The sequence below is a fragment of the Lepisma saccharinum genome, chromosome 16, assembly GCF_977018435.1.
Source record: "Lepisma saccharinum chromosome 16, izLepSacc3.1, whole genome shotgun sequence".
Lineage (NCBI taxonomy): Eukaryota > Metazoa > Arthropoda > Insecta > Zygentoma > Lepismatidae > Lepisma > Lepisma saccharinum.
This window is the reverse complement of record NC_139244.1, coordinates 11004369-11030183: the sequence shown is the minus strand read 5'-3', so window position 1 is coordinate 11030183 and position 25815 is coordinate 11004369. Positions and strand designations below refer to the sequence as shown.

Below are 25815 nucleotides of genomic sequence, written 5' to 3'. Positions count from 1 at the left end.
GACAAGGACGACCCATTGTTTACGTTGACGGACTTAATTTTCACAGCTCGACAACAAAGAAAGAAGCTTGGGTGGATGGAACCGCGGCTGCCGTCAAAGCACCGGTGTCTAAAGGGCAACGTGTAATTGTTGTACATGCTGGCGGTTAATGTTCAAATATGGAAAATCTTTTGGCGATTACCACCATGATATGAAGGCCCAAATTTTTTATTTTTTAAATTTTTTTAAATTCTATTTTACTTTGCGTTTTGTGCCTCTTGGCTAATTTGCGAAGATGGGGATGAGTGATGAAATGATGAAATTGATGAATGGACATTTACAAACAACCATGACCGAGCGGGATTCGAACCCGGGACCCTTGTCGTCGCAGCGCGATGTGCTAGCCACTCAGCCACAGGGTCCGGGGAGAAGTTGATCCCAAATTTGACACGAAACAGTGTTGTTGTTGTTGTTGACAACGCCTCATGCCATAACGTATAAATAAAACCTGCGCCTTCTTCCTCCTCCCGAAAAGACATTATAATTCAGTGGCTCGTTCAAAACAACGCCCCCTTTCACGCACACTTGTTCAAACCAGAATCGTATTCATTAGTGAAAATTAACAAACCCCGTTTGAAGATGTTCAAAATTGATTCCATCTTAGCAGAACACGGTCATTCCGTTTATGTTTACCGTCATACCACCTAGATCTTCCTGCTTAGTTTTCTTGTGTTCTCGTTCTGCGTAGACATTTGAGCCGTATGCACTGCCAAACCTGCTTCTGTGCGTCCTTCCCCTACGTATGGCTTGGGCGTGAGGCCGCGAGAAGTTTCTTGTCTTACCTATTCTACTGTACATCCCCATCTATATATAGTCCTATACGTCTCGAATTTAGGAAAATAAACTAAGTCCGAAGAAATTTTTATGAACAAGTGGATAGAACAGGTAATCTGGTAATTTCATTGAACCAAAAAAGGAGGGGTTTGGATCCGTTGAACCCCCCCTTAAATACGCCCATGTCCAGCATGATGCCGTCTCCTTGAAGTTCCTTACCCACTTTCAAAATGGTATTCCGACAGGGAACATGCAGATTACGGTGAATATCGTTACCTCGAATAACTTCCGTTCAATGTTGACTTAAAAACACTCAGATTCAGTTGCAGCGTCTCACAGGTTGAAATGTGGCGCTGTACTTCCATGCAATCTTGCAATAAACGAGAGATTATTTTCTCGCAACTTCCAGCCACTAAAAAATGTCCTTCTAATTAATAACTCAGCTAAATCATTTATGTTTTTCAATATTCATTATTACAGCGCCACATTTCAACCTGGTGGCTAAAAATTGAACTCTTTTTTATAGCCATCCACTTCCCCATGGTCTGCATAGTAGATTCACCAAATTTCAGAGTTTTGCGATGCCTCAAACAGGAATCTGAGTTGGGTAACTTTAATTCTGGCCACCCGGTACAGCATGTATTATATTGACTTCGTTTCATGAAAGAATTTTTATTTGTAATTAAGAACCTCCAGGTTTAGTTGCCGGACACTGTAATTGAAGGGCTATCTGGAAGAAAGGCTTAACTCAGAAAACAAAGCTTGGGTTGGTTACAATTATCTGCACCCTGCATGTTTTTTTCTGGAATATGAAAATATTCATGTATCTTTGGTTACATGAATTTAGTAAAGACTAGCATTTTTCTTTGTTTATTTACGCTTACCAAAAGATTTACCAAATGTGTTTTGTTAAATAATTGTTTTTTCTGTGTACCATCTGCAATGCTGCAGAACCAAGTGGATATAACGCTTTCTTATTGGCTGTGCGCACCGGAAGTGTTTCTGTTCCGTGTCCATCTTTACTTGTTTGTTTGTTTACAAGAAAAGGAAAAAAATCAGACTCGTAATTATTTAGTAATAAAAGTGTCGAAATTATGTGAAGATATATATTTTTGTTTAAAAAAGTGTAAAAAATTCAATGCAATCGTTTTCTGGTGATAAAAATCAATATGAATTTTGAATATCTCTGAAAGTAGAAGCATAATATTGTTGAACCGGTTGAACAATATCAAGAATCTTTGAAAATGATATTGAAAATGCAATAAATTATGTAATAAACGCTGCGATAGACTGGGCAGACAACTAAAACTTCGAATTGAGATTGTTTGCAATAACCTAGATATGCATTTGTATTTTCTAAATGATCATAAGTTGTTACAATGTTTTCAATGATGAAATTTTAAATAGGCAAAGTCATTCACTTCACCAAGAGATTTTTTCCTGTCTTTCAAGACATTAATTACAAAGATATGGTAATAGGGGGTTTCTTGTCTTGTTGGAATCGATCTCTGAAATCTACACTGTAAATTTGAAACCTACCATCTAGCGTTTTCTCTTACACCAATTACTTTGAAGGAACACTGGATAATGAAACGTATTAACTTCCGGAATGACAGCCAATCAGAAGCCACATATCGCTGGATGTTCTGCAGCACTGAAGGGTTTGTAAATACGCTACCGGGGCTGCAAACAAGCAATTTATCTCCGCATATTTAAACAGTTTGTGTGTTTCCTGCAGGCATACATGGATATATACGTATTATATTATATGTACCTTACTGCTCTATGTGCATCTTATATACCAGGAGTAGCCAACGCGTTGCCCGGCAAGCCGCAAGAAGTATCCCGCGGTGCACTGTCATATTATACGGATTCTATTCTGCATAGTCACAAAACATTGTATCAGGAAAAGAGCTTTGTTATAACACTTAATTTATTTCTTTGTTGAATTACATAATAACTGATGATCACTTGATTTCCTGCTTGAGAGTAGCAGTAACGTCACATGACTTGCAACATGATAAACTCATTGGCGGAATGCAGTGACAAGTGTCTGGAAACAAGTGACCTGACTGCTGAAAAGTACAAAGTAGTTGGGATACCCAGCAATAAGTGAAATACTTTTCTTAAAATGAGTATTTATGAAAGAATAAAATTGTAATAATTATGTTTATGTAAAAAAAATCACCTCATTAAAAGGATGAAAAGATGCTAATGATGAACTGGGGAGTTAGGGTCTAAAACAGGTTCCAGGCCTACAGTACTGAACCCAAAACTTATTTCATAAATAAATACATCGTTGTTAGGTCTAATAAGATAAGCAGACCGCCAGTGATTCTTGAAATGCAAATTAGCCCTCAAACCAAAAAAGATTGGCCACCGCATACGTACGTAATACTAAATTTACAAGGCTTTGGTGGGAGAACAGCCCCAGGTGATGATAAAGTAATTTGATTGTCTGATTACTTTGGTTTTTTTTACTTCGCATTTCAGCCACTATTTGGCTAATCGCGAAGGATGAGTGATGATATGATTGAATTGTTGAGGAGACATGCCCAGGCTGGGATACCAAATCGGGACCCCTGGTGTCGTAGCGCGGTGTGCTAACCACTCCGCCATGAAGGCACGCTAATAAGGCAGTTTATTAATATTATTATTATTATTACTTATTTACTTACAATTTTCGTACATCTTCTCATTTCTTCGTGCATTTGAGGGATCTGTTTAATTTTAATCTACCCTCAAATTCCGCCTACTCTTGTCTACAATATGTGGTATACTCCTTCAGTATATGTTGCATTGGACAATACTATTTAACGGCAGCTATGAGACCTACTGGAAAAACCTTCCGCCGGGTGGTTACATAACTAACTAACTCTCTAGCATTCTTAAACCAGAAGGTTTATGGCTGCAGTAACACAAGCCTGTCCTTATCCTGTGCAAGACCAGTCCAATCTCTTCCATCCTTACAGATTTTCTTTAGGCCCATCTCAACATTATCCCTCCATCTTCGTCTTGGTCTTCCTACAGGTCTCTTACCATCAGGTTCCCCAACAAGAATCCTATAAATTATTATTATTATTATTATTATTATTATCATCTGCGCCAAAGACTATGTCAGTGACGGTAGAGATACACGTGCAGAGTGAAGGTTTAGGCCACGTGTGTAACAGAACCCCATTCATTCGTCGACCCAATTGAGCGGCATAATTACTGAAATATAAATTCAATTTTCTCTTCCTAATCTCAGAATTTCTTCTTTGTTTCCTCAAAACACACAAAACAAAACGCGTAAATATTCTCACGCAATTAATTTCAATGCCAGAGACATTCCGAAGGGCTCCCTCCTCCCCCGCTTACAGAAGCGTTACGCACGTCTGTTTCGAGATCGCGCCGCAGGGCAGCGCTGGCGGCGGTGACCCTTGTAGGTCACTCGGCAGGCAGATCTCGTGCGAGACAGATTCTCGAGAGAGGTGAAAGTGGTACAAAGCAACCCGTAGGATGAGAGTGTGGGTGCTGGTGGTGCTGGTGGTGCTGGCCGCTGCCGAGGCGACGGCGCACGGCCGCCTCAGGGATCCGCCCGCGAGGGGTTCGCTCTGGAGATTCGGGTTCGATGTCCCGCGGAACTATATCGACCACCAGCTGTGGTGCGGCGGCTTCCAGGTATGTTTGCTTACCTCAGTTTCTTCTAATGAATAGTGAGCTTCCCCGATAGCGTAGTGGTAACGTCGTCACCTTGTAATCAAGGGGTTCAATACCCAGTGGAGTCACATAGTGGTTCAGATCGCACTTTAAACTGTAGGCCCAGTGAGCTTAAAACTCAAACTCATACATTCAAATGAATAGGGTGCGGATTTGTTTCTTTGAGTCGACTTTGGGTTAATCGGGACTGGACCTCCAGTTTAAAGTGCCATCCGAACCACTATGTGCCTCCGTCGGCCCACGTGGCGGAGTGGTTAGCACATCGAGCTACGACGCCAGGGGTTCCGGGTTGGAATCCTGGCCTGGACATGGATGTTTGTGAGTGTCAATTCATCATTGTCATCACTCATCCCCATCTTCGCAAATTAGCCAAAAGTGGCACAAAAAGCGAAGTAAAATAAAGCAAATCAGTCAATCACTATGTGCCTCCACCGGATATCGAACTCGGGACTCCTTGATTACAAGGCGCCGACGTTACCTGTTATTGATAGTGTCCATTCATCAATTTCATCTAATCGCCCATTCATCATCGTGGCGATAAGGCAAGAGTAACAGAAAACAGGTTCTTATCCAGAATTTTCCACTGGAGACATCGACGTTCGTATTTAGCGGGTGTTATGGTAAATGTAGAGTCAAAATTAACCTAAATTGGGCCATTGTGAAACATTTTAGCGGGTGTTGAGATAATTTCAATAAGAATGAACGATTTATTTTACTTCAGATTTCTGTCACTTTCGACTAATCGCGCCTCTGATGATGAATCGTGCTTGGATGAAATTGTTGAAAGGACACTCTTAAAAACAGGAAACATCGTCGCCTTGCAATTAAGGGGTCTCGAGTTAGATACCCTAATGGTTCGGATACCACTTTAAACTGTAGGCCCAGTTCCGATTAGCCTATCTGTGCATAAAGGTGACTTAAAACAAGAACTTGGACGGAACTCAAACTCTGAAAACAATAGATTACCTTCCACAACGTACTGTACCAGCTACCAGAGCATAAGCGCATACCTCCGAAAGTATGCGGGTGGAGGAGGACATATTTTGGGGTTTGGAAGATGCAAAATAGTGGAAGAAAACTGAAATGAACAAATAATAACAAAATAATATATATTTGTAGACACTATTATTTCAAATAGGTACTTAGCTTCAAAATAAGCACACATAGGCACTATAAAAGGGTTTTGTGTGACATTAAACAGCATGAAACAACATTAAAGCCCATGTTTCAATACAAGGGCACAAAACATTAACATATTAGTATTGAATATCAAGGGTATGATATGATCTTTCAGTAACTTCTCAACTGTATAACGATCTTACAGTTGTGACGTGCATTAATGATGAAATAAAAGAACTATGGCATAGTTGCTGTTCAGATATATATCGAATGACCTGGAATGAAACAACTTGGTTATAGGTGATTTGCCTAAATAGTGAAATTAGGCTATAGTCTTTTACCTCTTTCGCATTTTACTTCTATATCTCTTCCTAGGAGAAATCGCCACCACCATACTTCAATTTGAACCGTTGTTGTTGCAAATTGTACATGACTAGGTATATTCTCTTTGTTTTACGCAATGTTGGCTTCAAGATGTATATACTCGTATAACTGTGTATAATTGAATGTCTTGAATTGTTATTTCACTCATTTGTATGAGGGCAATTGAATGTCTTGAATTGTTATTTCACTCTTTTGTATGATCTGACCAGATCGTTAATTAGCGTCAGTCTTATTCCAATCTTATGTTAACTTTCATCTTCCATGTTAGTTCTTGAGACTGTCAAGAGTGTAAATTCCAGAGCCAATTTGATTTGGGTATATTAATATAGCCTCTTGGCGGAGGGCAGGATATTGAGATTCTCATTCTCTTCGTTTGATTTATTTTACTTCGCATTTCTGCCACTTTTGAGGCCTCCCCGATGGCGCAGTGGTAGCATCCTCGCCTTGTGATCAAGGGTTCCCGGGATCGATACCCGGTGGAGGCACATAGTGGTTCGCATCCCAAATTAAACTGTAGGTTCAGTCCCGATTAGCCTTAGTGTGCATAAAGTGCACTTAAAACTTTACACCAAATCAATCAAATCGGACCGCAGATCCCTGGCGTCGTGGCACCCTGTGCTAACCACGCTGGTTTCTGAGAGACAGAGAGTTTTGAGAGTGTGTCTTACGTCTTCAGTGGACTCTGGTCAGTGGCGGCGATTGGGTTCCAAAACCGGGGTGGGGGGAGGGGGGACAAGTTGCCAAAACTTGGGGGCAAAGACAGTATATTTCAATTTGTAGATAAGGTTTAGCATAGTAGCGAAGATAGCGAAAAGTGTTTGGGGGGGGGGGGGTAGACAACTGCCGCCCCAAATCGCCGGCACTGCATCTGATCATCACAAAACCTTCAAGCATCGTGCATCCACACCCAATGATTATCGTATGTTTTAAATGAAAGAACATAACTATAGGAACCTGAAACCTACACCCCTCTTCTGCGGCTTTTCAGCAATAACCCGGAACGTAAATTCTATAAGTTCTTTGCCTAAGTAAACTTATATTTTTGTATCTTTGTGTTCTAGTGCGTAACGGGATGGGAACCCAGGACTAGAGACCAAAAGTAGAACTTTACATGGTGTCTCCTCCCAGAAGCAAGCCGGATAAGGGTTGTGTGTTAATAAAAAAAAATGAAACAAAGCACCCCGGTGTAAGGTGTCCAAACGTCACGTGGTACATCCTGGTAGCTGCAGCCTTACGGGCAAACAATGTTCTCGCGCCTGGATCTACGGTAGGGCTGTGTGTTGTCCTGTGGTTTGTCGTTATGTGTGCTGAGCACCCGTTTGCAACCTTAGCTTTTAACATGAGTAAGGATATTTTAGTCCTCAGAGACTAATGTTGATTTTAGTTACGGCAGTGATGTGCGTCTAAGCGTAAAAAACGATAGTCTACATTCTACACGTAGACTATTTCATACACATAGATGTAATCTATGTAAACAACATGGCGAAAGGTATTAACTTAGCAAAGGGCGCCGTGGAAATAAAACAAAATTATACTGCGTATCAGTTGCTGATGTGTGTGGAGAACTTTTCATACTCTTTCTTCCAAATTCGAACAATTTCTCACCTAGGAAGAAACCTAATATAGGAAATATTCTAGTGTTTTATGGGGAAAAGACCACTCTTGCCTCACGACTGCCATCTGTTGTTGTTTTTTGCATAAAATTTATCTTCTTCCATAGTTGATGAGAGAAGAGAAGAGAAATTTTGTTGTAAATAGGATTTTCAGTTTGTTAGGAACCAGTATAGTTGAAAATGTCACTTTTCTTTCATGAAAGCCTCGAAAATTAATTTTAATGCACTTTAGATTGTCTACGTAGTCTATGTAAACTACAACCCAATGTAATCTACGCGTAGATTACGTGTAGACAACGCATGTAGACGTAAACTTATAGTCTACGGCACATCACTGAGTTACGGTAAAGGGTGTGACCACTAACGGGTGCAAATAGCCAAAGTACCGAAGCACCCAATCAATCAAAACAAAACGCCAAACAAGCTTTTGACAACCTTCGCGCCAGCATAAGTAAATATCACATTTCTTAAAATCACATTGACTGCATAAAAAAGGTGGCCGCGGTGGCTCAGTCGGTAACGCGTCTGACTACCATGCTAAAGGTCCCGGGTTCGATCCCCGGCCGGTTCAAATCCGGGAACTTTTCTAACGGTGGAAGCGGCCCCGGCGCCTACCCAGCGTCGAATAACATGGGTACCTGGGGGAAACCCTGGGGGGTAAAGGCGGTCAGGGGCGTGATGCTGATCACATCACCCCCACTCACGACCGGATCAAGAAAGTGTGGGGCGTTACCCCCACACCCCCTATACGCCTTCATGGCGTGGTGCTAAGCACAGGGGAACACTTTACCTTTTTTTTTACCTTTTTACTGCAAAGAGAAACATTTGGCATCCCTGATAGCGTAGTGGTAACGTCGTCGGGATCGATACCCGTTGACGGCACATGACTTAGTGGTTCGGATTCCACTGTAGACTGTAGGTCCAGTCCCGATTAGCCTATCAGTGCATAAATGTATACTAAGAACAACAATTCAAACAAACAAATTCAAGCAAAATAAGCAATGATGAAAACTGATTAGCCTATGGACAATTTGCCGAGTAATACTTGTGCATCCCACTGTACGAACCAGCGTCTCGTATTTCGTGTAATCTGTAACACGCGAGAGCGGTTACCAAGAAAAAGTACACGTAAGCGTGGCTTCACTCGGAGTAAAAGTTCGAAACGAATGACTCGAGAGTTTTCCCAGCTTTGTGGAAAACATGAAAAGTTATGATCTCTTTTTTTTTCTCATGTCTCCAGTTAAGGAGCACATTCTGCTCGTGGGCTCTGCGTGTGACGCAAAGAAAAATTAGCCACGGTGTTGTTGGACGTTTAGCAACACTCTCGGCTATTTCCTAGTCATTACCTACGTTACGGAGATTTGTTTTCAGTGCTTTGTTTTCTTTTCTTACAGGGCGTGTTACGCAAATAGACGTGGGCGGCAGTGGCGTATACTGAGTCCAATATCTGGGCTATCGCACTATGTCACGTGGTCCTAGGCTCTGAATAGAAATAAATTTGCCAACTCCTAAGAAATCTGGTTGCCAACTCCTAAGATATCAGGTTGCCAACTCATAAGAAATCAGGTTGCCAACTCATAGGAAATCAGGTTGCTAACTCCTAAGAAATCTGGTTGCCAACTCATAAGATATCAGGTTGGTTGCCAACTCATAAGAAATCAGGTTGCCAACTCATAAGAAATCAGGTTGCCAACCCATAGGAAATTAGGTTACCAACTCCAGAATCAGCATCATCATCTCACTGATATGAATAATATTATTTACAATTTCTGATGGATTTTTCTCCTGTATTTTATTCTCTGGATTTCGGGCTTCGCAGATAGCCTAGAATGTAGCTACGCTCCTGGTGGGCGGATTTTCGTGAAATTTTTCTGCAAGTGCTACCATGAATTGACCAAGGACCAAAGGTTTCAGAAGGCTACAATACGTGGTGTGTGTTGCTTTAGAGGCAAGTCTAAATTTGCTAAATTACTGAGAGACCTTTTATCATGGGCGAAACTTGTCAGAATAAAAGGGGGCGCTTGCCCCTCATCTAAATTGAAGGTTTATTAAAATTTACAAATTAATGGTACTTACTTTAGTTAACCTACTCGGACCTGATAGGCAAAATTCGATATGACCACTTCCATAGTTACTTGTAGGGCTCCGGTCATTATTTTAGTCATTATTGAGTTACAAAGTAAACATAGCCATCCTTCAATTTCCATGTGAAATTGGCATGTAATGCAATTTGCAATGACTTACTGAACCTTTTTGAAACTGGTAAACACAACACGAAAGCAATTTATCTACAATGTGCCTTTATAGCAGGGGGAACTTTCCTTACATTACCTTATAGCATCTAATAATTAATCTTTCTGATTAACAAACTCATTAATGGTCAAAATGTAATTTACCACGTTTTACTCGTAAGCCTTTCATTTGGTGAAATAGTACCTGGCGCTATTTTTATGGAATAGAAAACTTTTTGATTCCGTCCCCCCCCCCCCAAACGACTTTATTTTGTTTATTTTAGTTGGTAGGTTTCTCCTTTAAAATGGATCTATTTCCAATTATCCTACGATGATTATAAACTCTACATCAAATCACGAGTACAATTAATTGCCCCTAGATGGGTCTGCTTTTACCAGAGCTAAAAATTGACATTGCACTCCTATAACCGTAACATTAGCAATTTTAAGGCGTGATTTAAAGAGACAAAATACTTTCAACTGTCTGAAAAATCACTTTGTGGCAAAAATATAACTATATAATCAAGACTATAAGAATTGCAATAAAACACAGCAGTAATTGATTATATGAATCAATGATATGAAAAACAATATGCTGACCAAGGCAGTAATTTATTTTATTATAAAACATAAACTTAACGTAACGTTTCAACCTTCTAACAAGGTCTTCTTCAGACTCTGCACCAAGTACAAATGTAACAAGATACAAAAGCATTACTCCCCTCCAGAGTGCAGAGTCTCAAGAAGACCTTGCTAGAAGGTTGAAACGTTACTTTTAGTTTATGTTTTATAATAAAATAAATTACTGCCTTCGTCAGCATATTAAGTTTTTCAGTGATTGATATCGCTTTGAAAATGTAGTTTAGATCTTAGAGATGAAGGTTGAGAGAGATGAAGAACTTTAGATCTTCGCTTGTTGTGTAATTCAATATATATATATATTGTAGAGATATGGAGACCATTAGACCGAGAAAACCTCGTCATGTTAATATTCACACTTGTTCATTTCCTGAACTTGTCCGACCAACGAGTGATCCCAAGAATGCGCTAGCTTGTAACTTCCGTAAAACCAGGAACTGGAAAGGCAAACGCGTGGATCTAAACAGGATCTACCGCGTTTGAAAGGTTTAACAACCTTTCGAAGCCGAGAATGATAAAAGCAAGCTCCTACCCGGAGCTCGCTCTCTTTTGATTCTGACACTCATCGACGCTACAATGGATAGTTAGTCTGACTACTTCACAACACTTTACACTGCTAACTACGACGATGGAACACGGAGTTACCGCTGCCTAAGCATGCTACAAGGCGCATGGAATCGCTTGGCTTGGTGAACTGAGGATCGCTGGATAGAACCTTGGAACTTTCACGATTCGGTCTGCGAGAAGCATTAGGACAAGACACCACACACATCTACCAGGTATGAACAAGCGTGAATAACCTTTTACACCAACTTTCCATATCTCTACCCTCCTACGGAGCAGGTTCAGCCATCAAACATTATTAAGCTCTACCTAAAATGTTTAAATGAAACTTCCCTGTACCTCAAAGCCCAGGTAAACGGGCTTACAACATGGTGGAGTTGCTTCAGGCCCTTTTTGCAATTAAGTACCCTCCTGTACGAATTGCTTTACATTAAATTATTCCCTCCCACCCCTCCCTCCCACTTTGGGAGCATTTTTAAAGTAAATTTTTAGTAATTCAAACTCATACTCCCACAAAACGCTTAAGATGCGTCAGACCCAGTGACAACTTTGTGTATTACCCCATGGAAAACAACCCCTCTTTTTCTTTTATGCCGAGCCCCCCCCCCCCTTTTTCAACAAAAATCTAGTTCTTCTGCATAACATGTATTCAAGCATCATTCACACAGGAATGAGAACACTTGCTTATACTTCTTTGACCAGCGATATATTAATGACATAAATAACTGTATAACCATACTTTCATTTGTTCTTTGGTCAGCACGACGAACCTTCGTTTATGAATACGTCACAGATAGCGTTGCACGAACACCTAGATTCCTCCCTCGACCAAATCATAGAGTTAGCAACTGCAATCACGGCAAATCCAATAAATTCACGACCTTTAACCCCAATTCCCTCCCCTCCACTAACACGGTTAAGGTCTGCTAATAGAAATTACCCTCAATTTGTCCTTGGACTACAAACACCCAACAAAAACCAACCCCAGCCCTTAGCGAGTACCCCGGCTCCCGTTTCAACTTCCTCTAACATTGTTAATAACTCTGATCACTTAACTGTAGAAATTCCCACGACTAACATGGCTACCCCAATTCCAACTGCATTATTCCCGGCACCATTTAGCGGAAATGACCCTACGCACATTGACTCATTTTTCCTTAAGTTTCAAAATGTAGCACACGCCGCAGGATGGTCGGAAGCTAAGCGTAAAGAAATGTTACCTTTATTTTTGACGGACACCGCTTTAACTTATTTTCATGACATACAGAAACGACCCAATTTTGTAGACTTGACATACACCCATATCAAAGACGAGCTAAATACGCTATTTAAGGGTTCATACTTGTCAGCAGATCCTGTACAGATAATTCTCCAGAGAAAACAGGTGGTAAGCGAGCCCATTCACACCTACGTTATTGCTAAAAAGGCATTAGTCCAGCAATACTTCCCGAACGCCACTGAAGAACAAACTCTCTCTTACATCATCACGGGACTGCGAGCCAAGTACATTGGCTGTTTAACCAACAAGCATTTTGCTAGAACAGAAGAATTAATTGCCCACCTACAGAATTTCGAACGCCAGCAGTCATTAATTAATTCCCGTATGTTGGAAGAGAAATTGGAAATTGATCAGGCCATTGCTCAGGCGAGCTTGCCCCAGACATTCAACCCGTCACCACTTCACAGCTGTTCGCATGCACAGGTCTATCCCCCCCTCTCCAGTAGTGCGCACAACCCAGCTCAGCACTTTGTACCATACAACCAGTGTCCATTTCCTTCTCTCCCACAATTGACACATCAAGTCCAAAGTCCGGCTCTCGTAAATAGTTCCCACACAGTGTATCAAGGAATGTATCATATACCGAGTTCTGATAATGCCCGCTCCGCGGCACCACCAGCTGTACCCAGAGTAGAACACGCTCCAAGTGCTACCTCTGGTGACGAAATAAACAAACTTTCGTCACAAATCTCGACCTTAACTCTGCACTCGAACGAAGAGATCAACGCCAGCTCTCTCGTCAATCTTTGCTCAAATGTGCTGGAATTGGCGAAGACGGCTAATCAAAACGCACATAACAGAGGTTTCAACAAGGGGAATAATAAGTCCTCTTCCTACAGAAATAATAATAATTCTAGAGCTAATCACAGAGGTAACTTTCGATCGAACTCAAGAGGCCAGTTCAGAAGTAATGGTAACAACAGGTTTCAGCGTCGAGATCAGGCTAATCGCGACGATGCAAATACCTCAGCCTGCAAGTTTTGTGGTCGTTATAATCACGAAAGCGACAACTGCTTTTACAAGCCACAACGAGACAGTGCTTTAAACTAAAATCGTCTTCGACTTGCAGGAACGAAATCGAAGATAATACCAGATTAGATAAAGTTCCTATAATTGAGAGAAATGGCCTATACTTTATTAATAGTAGCATACAAGGAAAACAGGTAGATTTACTTATTGACGTGGGTTCCCAAATCTCAATTTATCCCTCCCATCTTCTCCCTACTGAAAGAAAAACATACAAAGTACAATCCACAATCCAAGGTGTGTCCGGATCGAAACTGAGTGTGTCTGAAATTGTAGTTCTTCCTATCATAATTGGAAAGCGTAAATATTCGCACCCATTTAGAATAGTAGATTCAATTAACGTCCCTCCCCTTTTAGGAAATGACTTTTTACGAACGCAGAGGTGCGAAATGTCGTTGAAAGACAACACAATAACTCTTTGTCATTTAGGACGTACTCCTAATTATAGTATTTTAAGATCAAAGTACAAGACTCACCAGCTGTCGCATGACATATTTACTCAAATTGAAAATGTAAATGTGTATGAGGGAAAAGCTACCCTTTCAAACACAGTTCAGTTAAGTCCACGAACAGAAACTTATATCAATTTGAACATTACCACTACGACACCTAACACCCCTAAGCCTGTACTTTGTACCCCATCTGCTTCCCTTATGGCCCAGCATCCAGTAGTCCTTCCCAATGATACAGTAAACACTCAGTCACCTGTCATTCCCAAAGACAACCCTATAGAAAAGACTAATCATGACAAGAAAGATGATGATGATGATGATGACCTATTCTTTCATCAAGTATTTCATGCACAAGCAGCAGATTTTGATATTAGTTCAGAACAACGTAAAGACCCCTATTTCAGAGACATTATTGATGTATTAGAAAACAAAGATAAAGCTAGTGACCCTAAACTAGAAAAGCTTTCGTATTCTTATGTACTCAAAAATGGAGTCTTATACAGGACTAATAAAATCAAAACTGGTAATAGGGATAGACTTTGTATTCCTCATGCATTAAGAAATCAAGTTTTCGATCTTATTCATGCACACAAAATGAATGGAAGTCATCAAGGTGCACAAAAGACATATAATTTAATGCTTATGCGCTACTTTCTCCCCAATATGAAGAAATTTGTGTACGATAAGGTTAGACATTGCATCCCTTGTCAGATTTCAAAGAAACCACAAGGTTCTAAGCCGCATACGCTGCAAACATTTCAACCAGCCCAAATTCCTTTCCAACGAATCCATATTGACGTATGTGGTCCTTTAGTCTCTTCAAAAACGCACAAATACAAATATTTCCTATCGGTAGTTGATAGTTGTACAAGGTATGTAATTACAGCTCCTTTGGCTAATCACGATGCACAAAACATAGCAACAGCCCTAGTTGAGAAAGTCTTTTTAGTCCATGGCATCCCGGAAACGATCTATTTAGATCGTTCAACGCCCAATTCAAGTTTACTCTTACGAGAGTTAGCCAATATTACAGGTGTACAACTAAAATATGTAGATACTTGTGCCCATTTCACGAATGGATTAGTTGAGAGTTCATTTAGTTACTTAAAGAAAGCTATGAGAGTCTTTGTGTTAGAAAAGAAAGCTTCGTGGTGTGATTATTAACTAGCTCAGCGTTTAGCCACAACGTTACAATCCATTCTGGATCCCTCCAGAGCCCGTATTTTACTTTATTTGGCTACAACCCAAGGATCTTAGCTGACGCTGTCCTTCCTTCGAACCCCGACAATGTTTCCCAGACGAACGCACAGAGACTTGAACTCCTGACTTCCATACGAAAGACAGCACATGACAACTTGAACAAGCGTTACGAACAGCAGAAAAAGTACGTAGACCGCACTTCTAGGAAAATACAGTACTCACCAGGACAACATGTATGGATTCTAGATGCCACTCCAACTCCAGGCGTGTCAAAAGCCTTTGCGTCCTCTTATAAGTACAAAGGAACTATTCTTCGCAAAGTTAATGAGAATTCCTACGAAGTAACTTACATTGCCGGCAGGAATAAGCAAAAGACTGACACTATTACTATTTCTAGACTTAAAGCCCGCTACGACTAGTGCTATAATAACCCCACTAACATTCATTAACACGCCACTCCGTTGTCACTCGCTTTAGCCTCCTCGCTCCTTGTTGCGTACATTGCACATGCATGATCCAGCATTTTCTCACGCTCATCCACTTCCCCCCCCCTCCTTCCACTCCTCGTGCACGCACTGCATTTCTGCGTTAGAACGAACTCATTTTATTTTTAATACAACATGGTTATTTTTATTTTAACAAGATCAGGATTACAGAATGCTATCTCAATCGTCGGAACATTTATAATACATTTATTGCCTAATAATTAATTATTTTTTTACAGATATTTTAATGTTATTTTATAATTTGCGTTTAAACGCATAGTAATAGTCAGAACATATCACTTAGCTGATTTGACTAATAAGTACTTAGTGTGTTTATGACCCGAACTAGCAAATATTTTTTTTTCCCCATTTGCTGGTACATATACGCTCAAATGAAGAAAAAAGTACAAAGAAATAAAGAACGAATGAACTAAGATAGAACAAGATCAATGATTTAAAGAACAAATGAACTGCGTAGAACTTGCTTGAACTTTTGGCTTTTTGGCCATAGCAATTTTTTTTATTTACGCTTAGGTGTACCGCGAACTGCTTCTTTGAAAGCTGCAATGCACTAAATATGTTAATAAAGCATATAATAAAATAGGCAAATGTTCCCACTCTCTCCTTTAATTTTATAGTTCAAATATTGATAGCATACAACATGGTATAGCTCATATCCCATGCAATTACAACCTACTCTATTTTTCAATGAACTATTACACAAATCTATTACTTACTCTTTCTCACTTCTTTTTCAATTTTTTTTATTAGCAGCGAATCGAAGGCGCTTAAACCTTTGTCCACAAGACACGTAAAAATCTTGCAATTGCTTTTATAAACGACATTTACACATATTACAGAAGGAAATGTCTCGTAATCACTTAGATCGTTCTATTATCGCTGAATTCTCCTTTCTTTTCTCATTTCATTCCCGGCTAAGCCGAATATTCAAATTCCCCCCCCCCGTTGCGCCCCGGCGAACTTTCCTTACAACATGGAATTATTCCACCTATTCCCCCCCCCCCATTCCCCCCCGGCGAACTTTCCCTACAACATGGTAAACCTGTTAATCAAAAACAGGCCCCCTTCAAAAACTCTACATCATACAAGTAACAACGCCCCTTCGCCGTCATTCAAATTAGATATTACCTCCCCTCCCCCCCAAAATAATTCACCAGTTTTAACTGAAAGTCCCTTTTCAATCGATTTTATAACCCGTCATCACTTATTGTAAAATCTGCTCCACTACCTTTTGCTTTTTCCTAATTTTTCCTTTACGCTTGTTTCATTATCTCATCGCCACGGATGTTCCTGGACCCATGACGACCACCGGTTTGTACCATCGAGCGACAGACCTGGGCTCATCGCAGAGACCAACAACGATTTTGTGGAGTTCCAGCACCAACAAGGACCCGTTCCCGTCTGGACCCATGGCTGATTTTTCCATCTCTCACGCCGCGACCCAGATGTGGAGCGCTTTACCCAGGACGTTTCTTGCCCCGAAGCGCCATCGCAAATTTGACTTCCAGACTGCCCTCCCATGACGATCTACATCGACAAGGCCCCGCCCACTGAGTGCATTGTGCTCTTGTTTACTGACGACACATGATCCTTCTTGTTATCTTACATCGGCTACAAGTGTTCCGGTGCTCAGCTATTTCAAGTACCGTAAGGCACACGCCATTAATACAAACATATGTCATTTACAGTGCCAAAGTTTGTGCCCATGGGTACTACCCATATTGGATTAGAGATACGTCTCTTTCTTTGGTGTTTTTTTTTTATCGTCAGCTGCACAGCACGTCCAGCCTATGGCGGCATGCAGTTTACAGAGTTGCCATAGGTAACATACCTCAAGGCTCCGCCCAGCATTGTGTATGTTCCGCCGAGTGTACTTTGAACTCAGCAAACAGTAAATACAACCGCGTGCGGTTGCCGGCGTTTCTTCACACTGTGCTGACATGTGTTGTTTTTTTTATTGTGCTGTCATCACTCAATCAAAACTAGTTCAGTGTTACGCTTAAGCAAATATTTTTATCCATGCCTCAAGACTTAGTTCTTGTGCTCGTACTTTTTGAGTTTCTATGAGGCTATAACCTACAGTTTTCAGTTTTTTTTAATTCTACGTGTTTTTATATTTTTTTTTTCTCAACGGTGTTTGGTGCCGCGATATGATATGACTATTTTGGTGATTACAATTTTTTTTTCTACGGTGATGTGATTCTTCTACTGATTGGTTTCCTGTATTGGTCTTCTACACGTTTGATTTGTTAATAAATCCTAATTTTTAAATATAATCTACTCCAGCCGAAGTAGTCGACCATCACAGAGTGGTTCGAGTATTTCAACAAGGGGAATGTAGAGATATGGAGACCATTAGACCGAGAAAACCTCGTCATGTTAATATTCACACTTGTTCATTTCCTGAACTTGTCCGACCAACGAGTGATCCCAAGAATGCGCTAGCTTGTAACTTCCGTAAAACCAGGAACTGGAAAGGCAAACGCGTGGATCTAAACAGGATCTACCGCGTTTGAAAGGTTTAACAACCTTTCGAAGCCGAGAATGATAAAAGCAAGCTCCTACCCGGAGCTCGCTCTCTTTTGATTCTGACACTCATCGACGCTACAATGGATAGTTAGTCTGACTACTTCACAACACTTTACACTGCTAACTACGACGATGGAACACGGAGTTACCGCTGCCTAAGCATGCTACAAGGCGCATGGAATCGCTTGGCTTGGTGAACTGAGGATCGCTGGATAGAACCTTGGAACTTTCACGATTCGGTCTGCGAGAAGCATTAGGACAAGACACCACACACATCTACCAGGTATGAACAAGCGTGAATAACCTTTTACACCAACTTTCCATATCTCTACCCTCCTACGGAGCAGGTTCAGCCATCAAACATTATTAAGCTCTACCTAAAATGTTTAAATGAAACTTCCCTGTACCTCAAAGCCCAGGTAAACGGGCTTACAACATATATATATATATATATATATCAAATAATTTAGTCAAAATTGGCAAATTTAGTAAAAAATATACATTTCTGTTCCAGTTAAGCGTTTAGGTTTATCAAAAATAGATTAGTATTTTTTTTTTGTTAAAAAATATAAACATCTTAATCTCAAACATTCTTTGTAAGAAAGTTTCCAAAATGTTTGTAATTATGAATTGGATAACTTGCTCTCTTAAGATGAACTGCAGGTAGATTTTGTGGCTAATTCTTTTGTGAGTTCCGATGACACTGATGGATTTTAACTTACAACCGAAACTTCTTTCAACAAGTCTAAAATCGATTCAACAACATTCGTAAGCTCTGGAAACACGTTTCAGAGGTAATAAAATTACTGTTGACAAGAACACAATTGGAATCTTCATGGCATTTACGGCATTATTCGTTCAATGACACACACAGAATGCTCCCCACTTAATATTTGGATCCAGTATGTGAAACGAGACGAGCATTCCAAATCAACGTAAGGTTCTGCATTGTTCTTGCGCTTTCTTTTATACATGGAGGGCAGAGAAAATTTTCTTAAAGCATATGATATCGTGTTTAAGTGCTGTAGCAAACTAGAAATGTTTTCATGGAAGCACAAAGAGAAGTAAGACAGAGAAACAGTGAGAGAAAAGTTGGCCACTCTGATTCCAATATGTTCAAAAATTCTAATTTAATTCAATTAAAATATGTTTATATTTAAAATATTTAATTTAAAGTTCGGGGCTTACATTTGATATTTTCACAAACTAAAACTTGAAATACATCTACAAACACAAGTCACAAATGGTACGAGAGTAGTATGGAGGCTCCAGGGAACAAGATCTGATTGGTGGAAATTTTTGTGACATCATGAGGGGGGCTTGGCTTTGTGTTAACCTAAGAATGTGACGTCACGAGTTGATGTGGAATAGCTGTCACGTTGAAGAGCATGCGTTATCTTAACGCCACATTGTGTATATGGCTGTCATTGGGGACCTTCGGTTTATGTGTGGCCAAGTTCTGACGTCATATGTAAATGAGAGTATTGTTGAAGAGCGTGCTGAAGCTCGGAATGAATCGGGCCTGTCCTGGCATGTCTGTGTTGGTATCAGAGAGGTTGATAGCATTGATGGCTATAAGTAGGGAGCGGAAGTTGATGATCTAAAACATATAGGTATCTGACCTATAGAATGTCCTAAAAAATGGGGAAAAATTACGTAAAATATGCAAAAAATGACCATTAAATTTGTTAGTTTCAGATTAAAAATTAAAATAAAAAGCAAATTAAACAAAATGCAATCTTGCCTTAAGAAAAGGCACCAAATGATACCATATGCACATTCAATTAAAATATGCAACGACGATTTCCAATGGAAACAACCGAATAATTTTAAAACAATTTAATGAAAAGGAGCATTAATGCATTAATTTCCCAGTTTGCCCCAGACGGACACCTGCTGGTTTCCTCCGACGCAACAAAAGACTGTCACCAGTTCAGCATTTCTTTTGCTCGCAAATTGCAATCCTGCGAGATATATATAGGCCTATGTTCACCATGGTGAAAAGACTCAAGAATATTACCAAAATGAAAGAAGTGACAAAATATGACGAAACAGTACACCGAATATCGCGAAAAATGACGGGAAAATGCCGAAAATCGGGGGAAATGACCCAAAACCTGAAAATTTGCAAAAAAAAAAAAAACGCAAAAAAAAATGCACTTTAAAATTACCTCTTTTGAGTTCTAGACGAAGTGTAATATTATGTATATTTAATGGGCATCGTGTCCGAGATGTCAGAAAAAATATGACATTTCATCAACTTCCGCTCCCTAACTGTAAGTAAACTTATCCTTCCATTTCTTGGTCATGTTGTAGATAAGAAATGTGAGGAGGTTGGAATCTGATACTGTTTCCTTCCCGGGTAGTGGAAATCCAACAAAACTATTTATATCGTCTAATATCTTCTTACGAGATATACTAATCTACGAAAAATTGTTAATTTTTATTAGAATTTACAACTCAAATTTACCTAATCGACTTGAAGATATCTTATCTTGCAAAAATCTTCCGTTTGTCAGATAGATTATTCTGCGAAGGACACTAAAAAAGTAAGCGGATCAAGATAATTCTGTTTCCTTTTCCATGCAGTTTTATTTTAATTTTCCTTCCCCGATAAAAATAAACACTAAACTTGCCTCAGCGCATTTATAAATATGTATAAATTCAATGGGAACTGGATTAATGAAAGTTGCAATTTTCCACGTCTACGGAGAAAAATTCACGTAGTTATTTACGCATAATTCCCGGAATTCAAGGAATTCCCGGTAATTTGCCACCTTGTAGCAAATAAGACAGACAGACAGACAGACAGAAAAGAAGCTCGAGAGGGAGGTAGACAGATATAAAGTACGCTTGATAGAGTGTGAGAAAAGGGAAACAAAGGATGCTCGAAAGAAAGAGGGAGATACAGAGAATGGCTGAAATAAAAGATGCTCGCGAGAGGGAAGACTAAAATAAAGGAAGCTGGAGAAAGAAACAGGGAGAATAAATTAAGTTCAAAAGAGTGAGAGAGAATGGGTAAATAAAAGATGCGAGAGAGAGAGAGAGAGAGAGAGAGAGAGAGAGGGAGCCGAGGATAGAGAAGACCGAAATATAGAGAACTCGAGAGACAAAGAGAGAAATAAAAGTAGCTTAAGAGAGAAAGAGATAAAGGAGTGTGTGTGTGTGAGAGAGAGAGAGAGAGAGAAAGAGAGAGAAGGAGAGTGAAATGAATGTAGCTCAAAAGAGAAGGATGAAAATAAAAGTAGTTCGAGAGAAAGAGAGATGAAGGAAATGAGAGGGAGAGAGGAAGGGAAATAAAGAAAGATATATATAGCGACGAGAGAGAGAGAGATAGAAAAGAAACGATAGGAGAGAAAGATGGGGATAAATTCAGCAGAAAAGGACACAGAAAGACGAAGAGAAAATTGTCTGTCTCCGTGGCGGAGTGGTTATTAAACAACGCTGCTCCACCAGAGGTCCTGGGTTAGAATCCCGGCCTGGGCATGGATGTTCTTTGTGAGTGTCCCTTCATCGATATCATCATGTCATCACTCATCCTCATCTTCGAGATTAGGCAAAAGTGTCAGAAAAGCGAAGTAAAATATAACAAATAAATCAATCGAAGAGAAAATTTAGAGAGAGATAGAACAAACAAGAGGCAAGATTCTGTAACAAAAGAAGGAAGAGAGTCTACAAGATGTGAATTGTCTTATATCATCCAAGAAAATCACCAAAATTAATTAATTTATCATTTAAAATATGGCCACTGTCTAGTTTGCTACAAGACTTAAGCATTCACGATTGTTCTTCCACCTTTTTTAAATGCAAAGATCTAAGTTTTGTCTTTCACACGTTGAAAATGTTAATATGCTAAAAGCTGTTAAAGCAATATGTAGATAATGAAGCAGAAAACCATATAAATATGGGTATTTGTAACTAATTTGTATAAGCAACCAAACACAAACTTGCTCGATGCTGTTAAAAATATTGTTTTCGAATTGTATTTAAAAAATAAAAGTTACTTTATGGAGAATCTAATTGAGACCGGATTGCATTTTACACATGCGTATCGCCACTGTAAAATGCTTGCAATATTCGTATACATTAATTTATTATTATTTACTACTAGCAATGAAATGACAATTGAACGTAGGAAAATGGGTGATAACCTAAGAACAGGGTGTGCCCTAACACAGCGCCCCCTGGCGATTCCCTGACCATACTTCATACCTCTGCATTTGTTTGGTATGAATACCAGCACGGCAACACAACACTCTGGACAAAAAATGATTCTTAAGTTTAATGCACTCATACAATTAGAACAATCGCTTATTCTCTTCACATAACTCTTCCTCTTTTTTGTGCTGCTTCATTAGCTACTTTATCTCCCCATTCTTTATCCGGTCTGACGAACTGTCCACGACATCTATTTTTTACAGGTCTGCAATGGCATGTGCTTCGTATCCCTCCCAACAGCTCATATTTTTGAAGTTGAATGGCATCGTTAGTGCAAGTGAACCTGAATGCCTGAAGTTGTGTGAAGGATTGCACCTGCCTTTAAGTATAGGCTCGCAAGCCAGACAGAAAACCGTAATGTTACACAGGTTATGGGTGCTATGAGTAAAAATGTTTGGCTTGATGTTCGGCATACACTAGGAACATTTATCGGCATTGCATGTTTAGAATTGTTGTTTTAAGTCCATTTTAGGCACAGATAGGCTAATCGGGACTAATCCTACAGTTCAAAATGGGATCCGATAGATAGAAAGAATGAAAGAATAAAGTCAAGATAGAGAGAAAGAAAGACAGAAGGGATGAGCGAGGGAAACAAAGATACAAGAATGTAAGAAAGAAAGGAAGATAGAAAGATTGACAAAGAGAAGGAATGCATAAAGAATGAAAGAGGGAAACAAAGATACAAGAATGTAAGAAAGAAAGGAAGATAGAACGAATGAAGGAGAAAGAGAGAATGAAAGAGAAGGTCAAGAGCAAACAGAAGGTCAAGAACAAAATAAATTAGTAGCAACACGGAGAGAAAAATGAAGATAGTGAGAAACTTGCTAAGAGAGAGAGAGAGAAATAGGACAAAAGAGGCAAAGAAACAGCGAAAGAAGGAGAGAGAGAGAAAAATAGAGAAGCAGAGAAGAGAAACAGATAAAGAAGAAGGTTCAAAGCAAGAGCAAGAAAACCCATCTAACATATTTTATCCACCCTGGAGCTCCCTCGAACGAAACTCTCAAATGCTGGAAACTGTTCACAACCCGGCAAATTGTTCATACTTCTTTGAAACAGAACACTCTCGAAAGTAATTATATGCTTCATGACTTTCCCCTGGTTAGAGAAACTGTCACACAGATCTTATCGAGTCTAAACTCACTTTCGCAAAAATTCGTCTCTACCAGTGCAAAAAAAGATGCTGCATAACCTACGTTTGTTATACAGATTCACTGGAATCAGTTCTTCAGCCACGCTCTCTGTGCATTACAAAACAAGGGAGTACTGGTCCATGAGGCAAGGGGCACCGTCTAAGGATAATATTATGAGCTCCGTTAAACTTGACGGTTTCAAGAAAACGGTAGACAATGAAGATATTCGGTAGAAAGTGCAACGTGTAAAAACATTAACCAATATAAGTTCAACATCAGTACCACAGCACGCTACACCTTTGGTGTCCCTGGTTTGCCCTTACCATGGGTGTTCTTTGTGACCTCACCCAAGTGTCAACCTTACTTCCATGTAGTACACCCTGTACTGCGTTTTACAGGCTAGCGAGGTTCTGCCGACTGGACCTGCGTCCAATATTGTCTTCTATGGGATTTTGTTGTGCCTTGTCCATATGTGTTTATGATTGTCTCCTTATCCATTCTCATCTTCCCAAAAGTGGCAGAAAAGCGAAGTCAAATAAACCAATTCAAGCAATAGATCATTCACATCTTCGCGATTAGCGAGAAGTTGGCAGGAAAGCGAAGTCAGATTCGTCTCATACCCTTAGGTATGGGGGATCTTTTGGGAATGTAGCTCACTAATCATCATTCATCCTTGATGATAAAGCACTCTCTGCTCGTGGTGAGTTTGGTGGTAAGGCGCTAGAGGTACTAAATTTGCACACTTGAGTGGCAACACATGACACTTAAGTTTCACACCCCTAAAGACTGGATAAACATGGGTAATGTAAGGATATACCTGTCTCTGTACTCCAACTGAAGATCTGCTGGGAGGGGTTATGCGTGATTGTACGTAGAGTCTGACTTGCGACTCGCGTTAACACACTCTCCCTAGAACCTCCTCCTCTCTCTCTCTATTCAATCGTAACTTCCTCATCAATCACTGAATTAGAACTGACCCAGAACTCTCTGTCTCCCAGACATTTATTGCAATTCAATTCAATGTGATGTTTCTGAATATTTCCTGATTGGAAAACGATGGTTGAATGGCTGGAAGTTGGAGTTCGTTGTCCATAATAATTAAAAGATACTACGGATCGCTACGGATTAACTAATTCAATCAATCAACTCATTCACACCTTCGCGATTAGCGACAAGTGGCAGGAAAGCGAAGTCAGATTAACTAATTCAATCTATGAACTCATTCACCCCTCGCGATTAGCGAGCAGTGGCAGGAAAGCGAAGTCAGATTAACTAATTCAATCAATCAACTCATTCACATCTTTGCGATTAGCGACAAGTGGCAGGAAAGCGAAGTCAGATTAACTAATTCAATCTATGAACTCATTCACACCTTCGCGATTAGCGAGCAGTGGCAGGAAAGCGAAGTCAGATTAACTAATTCAATCAATCAACTCATTCACACCTTCGCGATTAGCGACAAGTGGCAGGAAAGCGAAGTCAGATTAACTAATTCAATCTATGAACTCATTCACACCTTCGCGATTAGCGAGCAGTGGCAGGAAAGCGAAGTCAGATTAACTAATTCAATCAATCAACTCATCCACATCTTCGTGATTAGCGAGAAGTGGCGGAAAAGCGAAGTCAGATTAACTAATTCAATCAATCAACTCATCCACATCTTCGCGATTAGCGAAAAGTAGCAGAAAAGCGAAGTCAAATTAATTAATTCAATCAATCAACCCATTCACACCTTCGCGACTAGCGAAAAGTGGCAGGAGAGCGAAGTAAAATAAACGAAATCAATCAATCAACAGTACTAAACTTAACCACTTTTTTTCTCTGCTACTAGATGAATACATGAGTAGGTTGGGCAGGTTAGGTTCGATGCTGTTACCATGCATCTCCCAATTGCTATCGCAGTTAGTAACATGGACACCCTGTATAGCAAGACAAATAACAAGCTATGACCATTTCCATTACTATATGAGCTTAATTGGTGCTAATTGTGGTATTACATTTCACCTTCATCTTGATACAAATTGAAGCAATGCTGCGCTTCCTTTCCAGAGGGCTGTAAAAGGAAATTGTGAGAATAACCTTATTCAAACAAGCCGAGTAACTAGTAATTACGAATAATTAACGCATTTAGCAGCTTTCATAGTCCCCTTATTAGTACGTGCTTGCTTCCGTTGTGGAAGTTCTGTGGTTTTTGAATGCGGACGTGTAGAGAGAAGGACGCACAGATATCAGATTTAGTCTTTTCTCTCAGATGTACACGAAATCTCGTATCGAATTCGAGGCGGAATTAATGAATGCAAGAAGAGTCAGGATTGCCTCGAATGGGATTGCATTAAATTAAATTTGCTTTGATTGGTTGATTTAGTTCATTTTACCACGCTTTTCTGTCACTTTGGCTAGTCGCGAAAAT

The 25815-nt window shown here is 39.9% G+C and overlaps 2 protein-coding genes across 2 annotated transcripts in view; one reads left to right on the top strand and one right to left on the bottom strand.

Annotated features, from left to right (window-relative positions):
• The window catches only part of LOC145999898 (uncharacterized), a 201173-nt gene that overhangs the window by 69169 nt on the left and 106189 nt on the right, over window positions 1-25815 (bottom strand). The gene's annotated exons all lie outside the window — the stretch shown is intronic.
• The window catches only part of LOC146000250 (uncharacterized), a 53920-nt gene continuing 32387 nt past the window's right edge, over window positions 4283-25815 (top strand). The window contains exon 1 of the mRNA XM_083137675.1: window positions 4283-4476. Coding sequence (XP_082993801.1) covers window positions 4315-4476 — 162 coding nt within the window. The 5' untranslated portion in view covers window positions 4283-4314. The remainder of the gene's footprint in view (window positions 4477-25815) is intronic.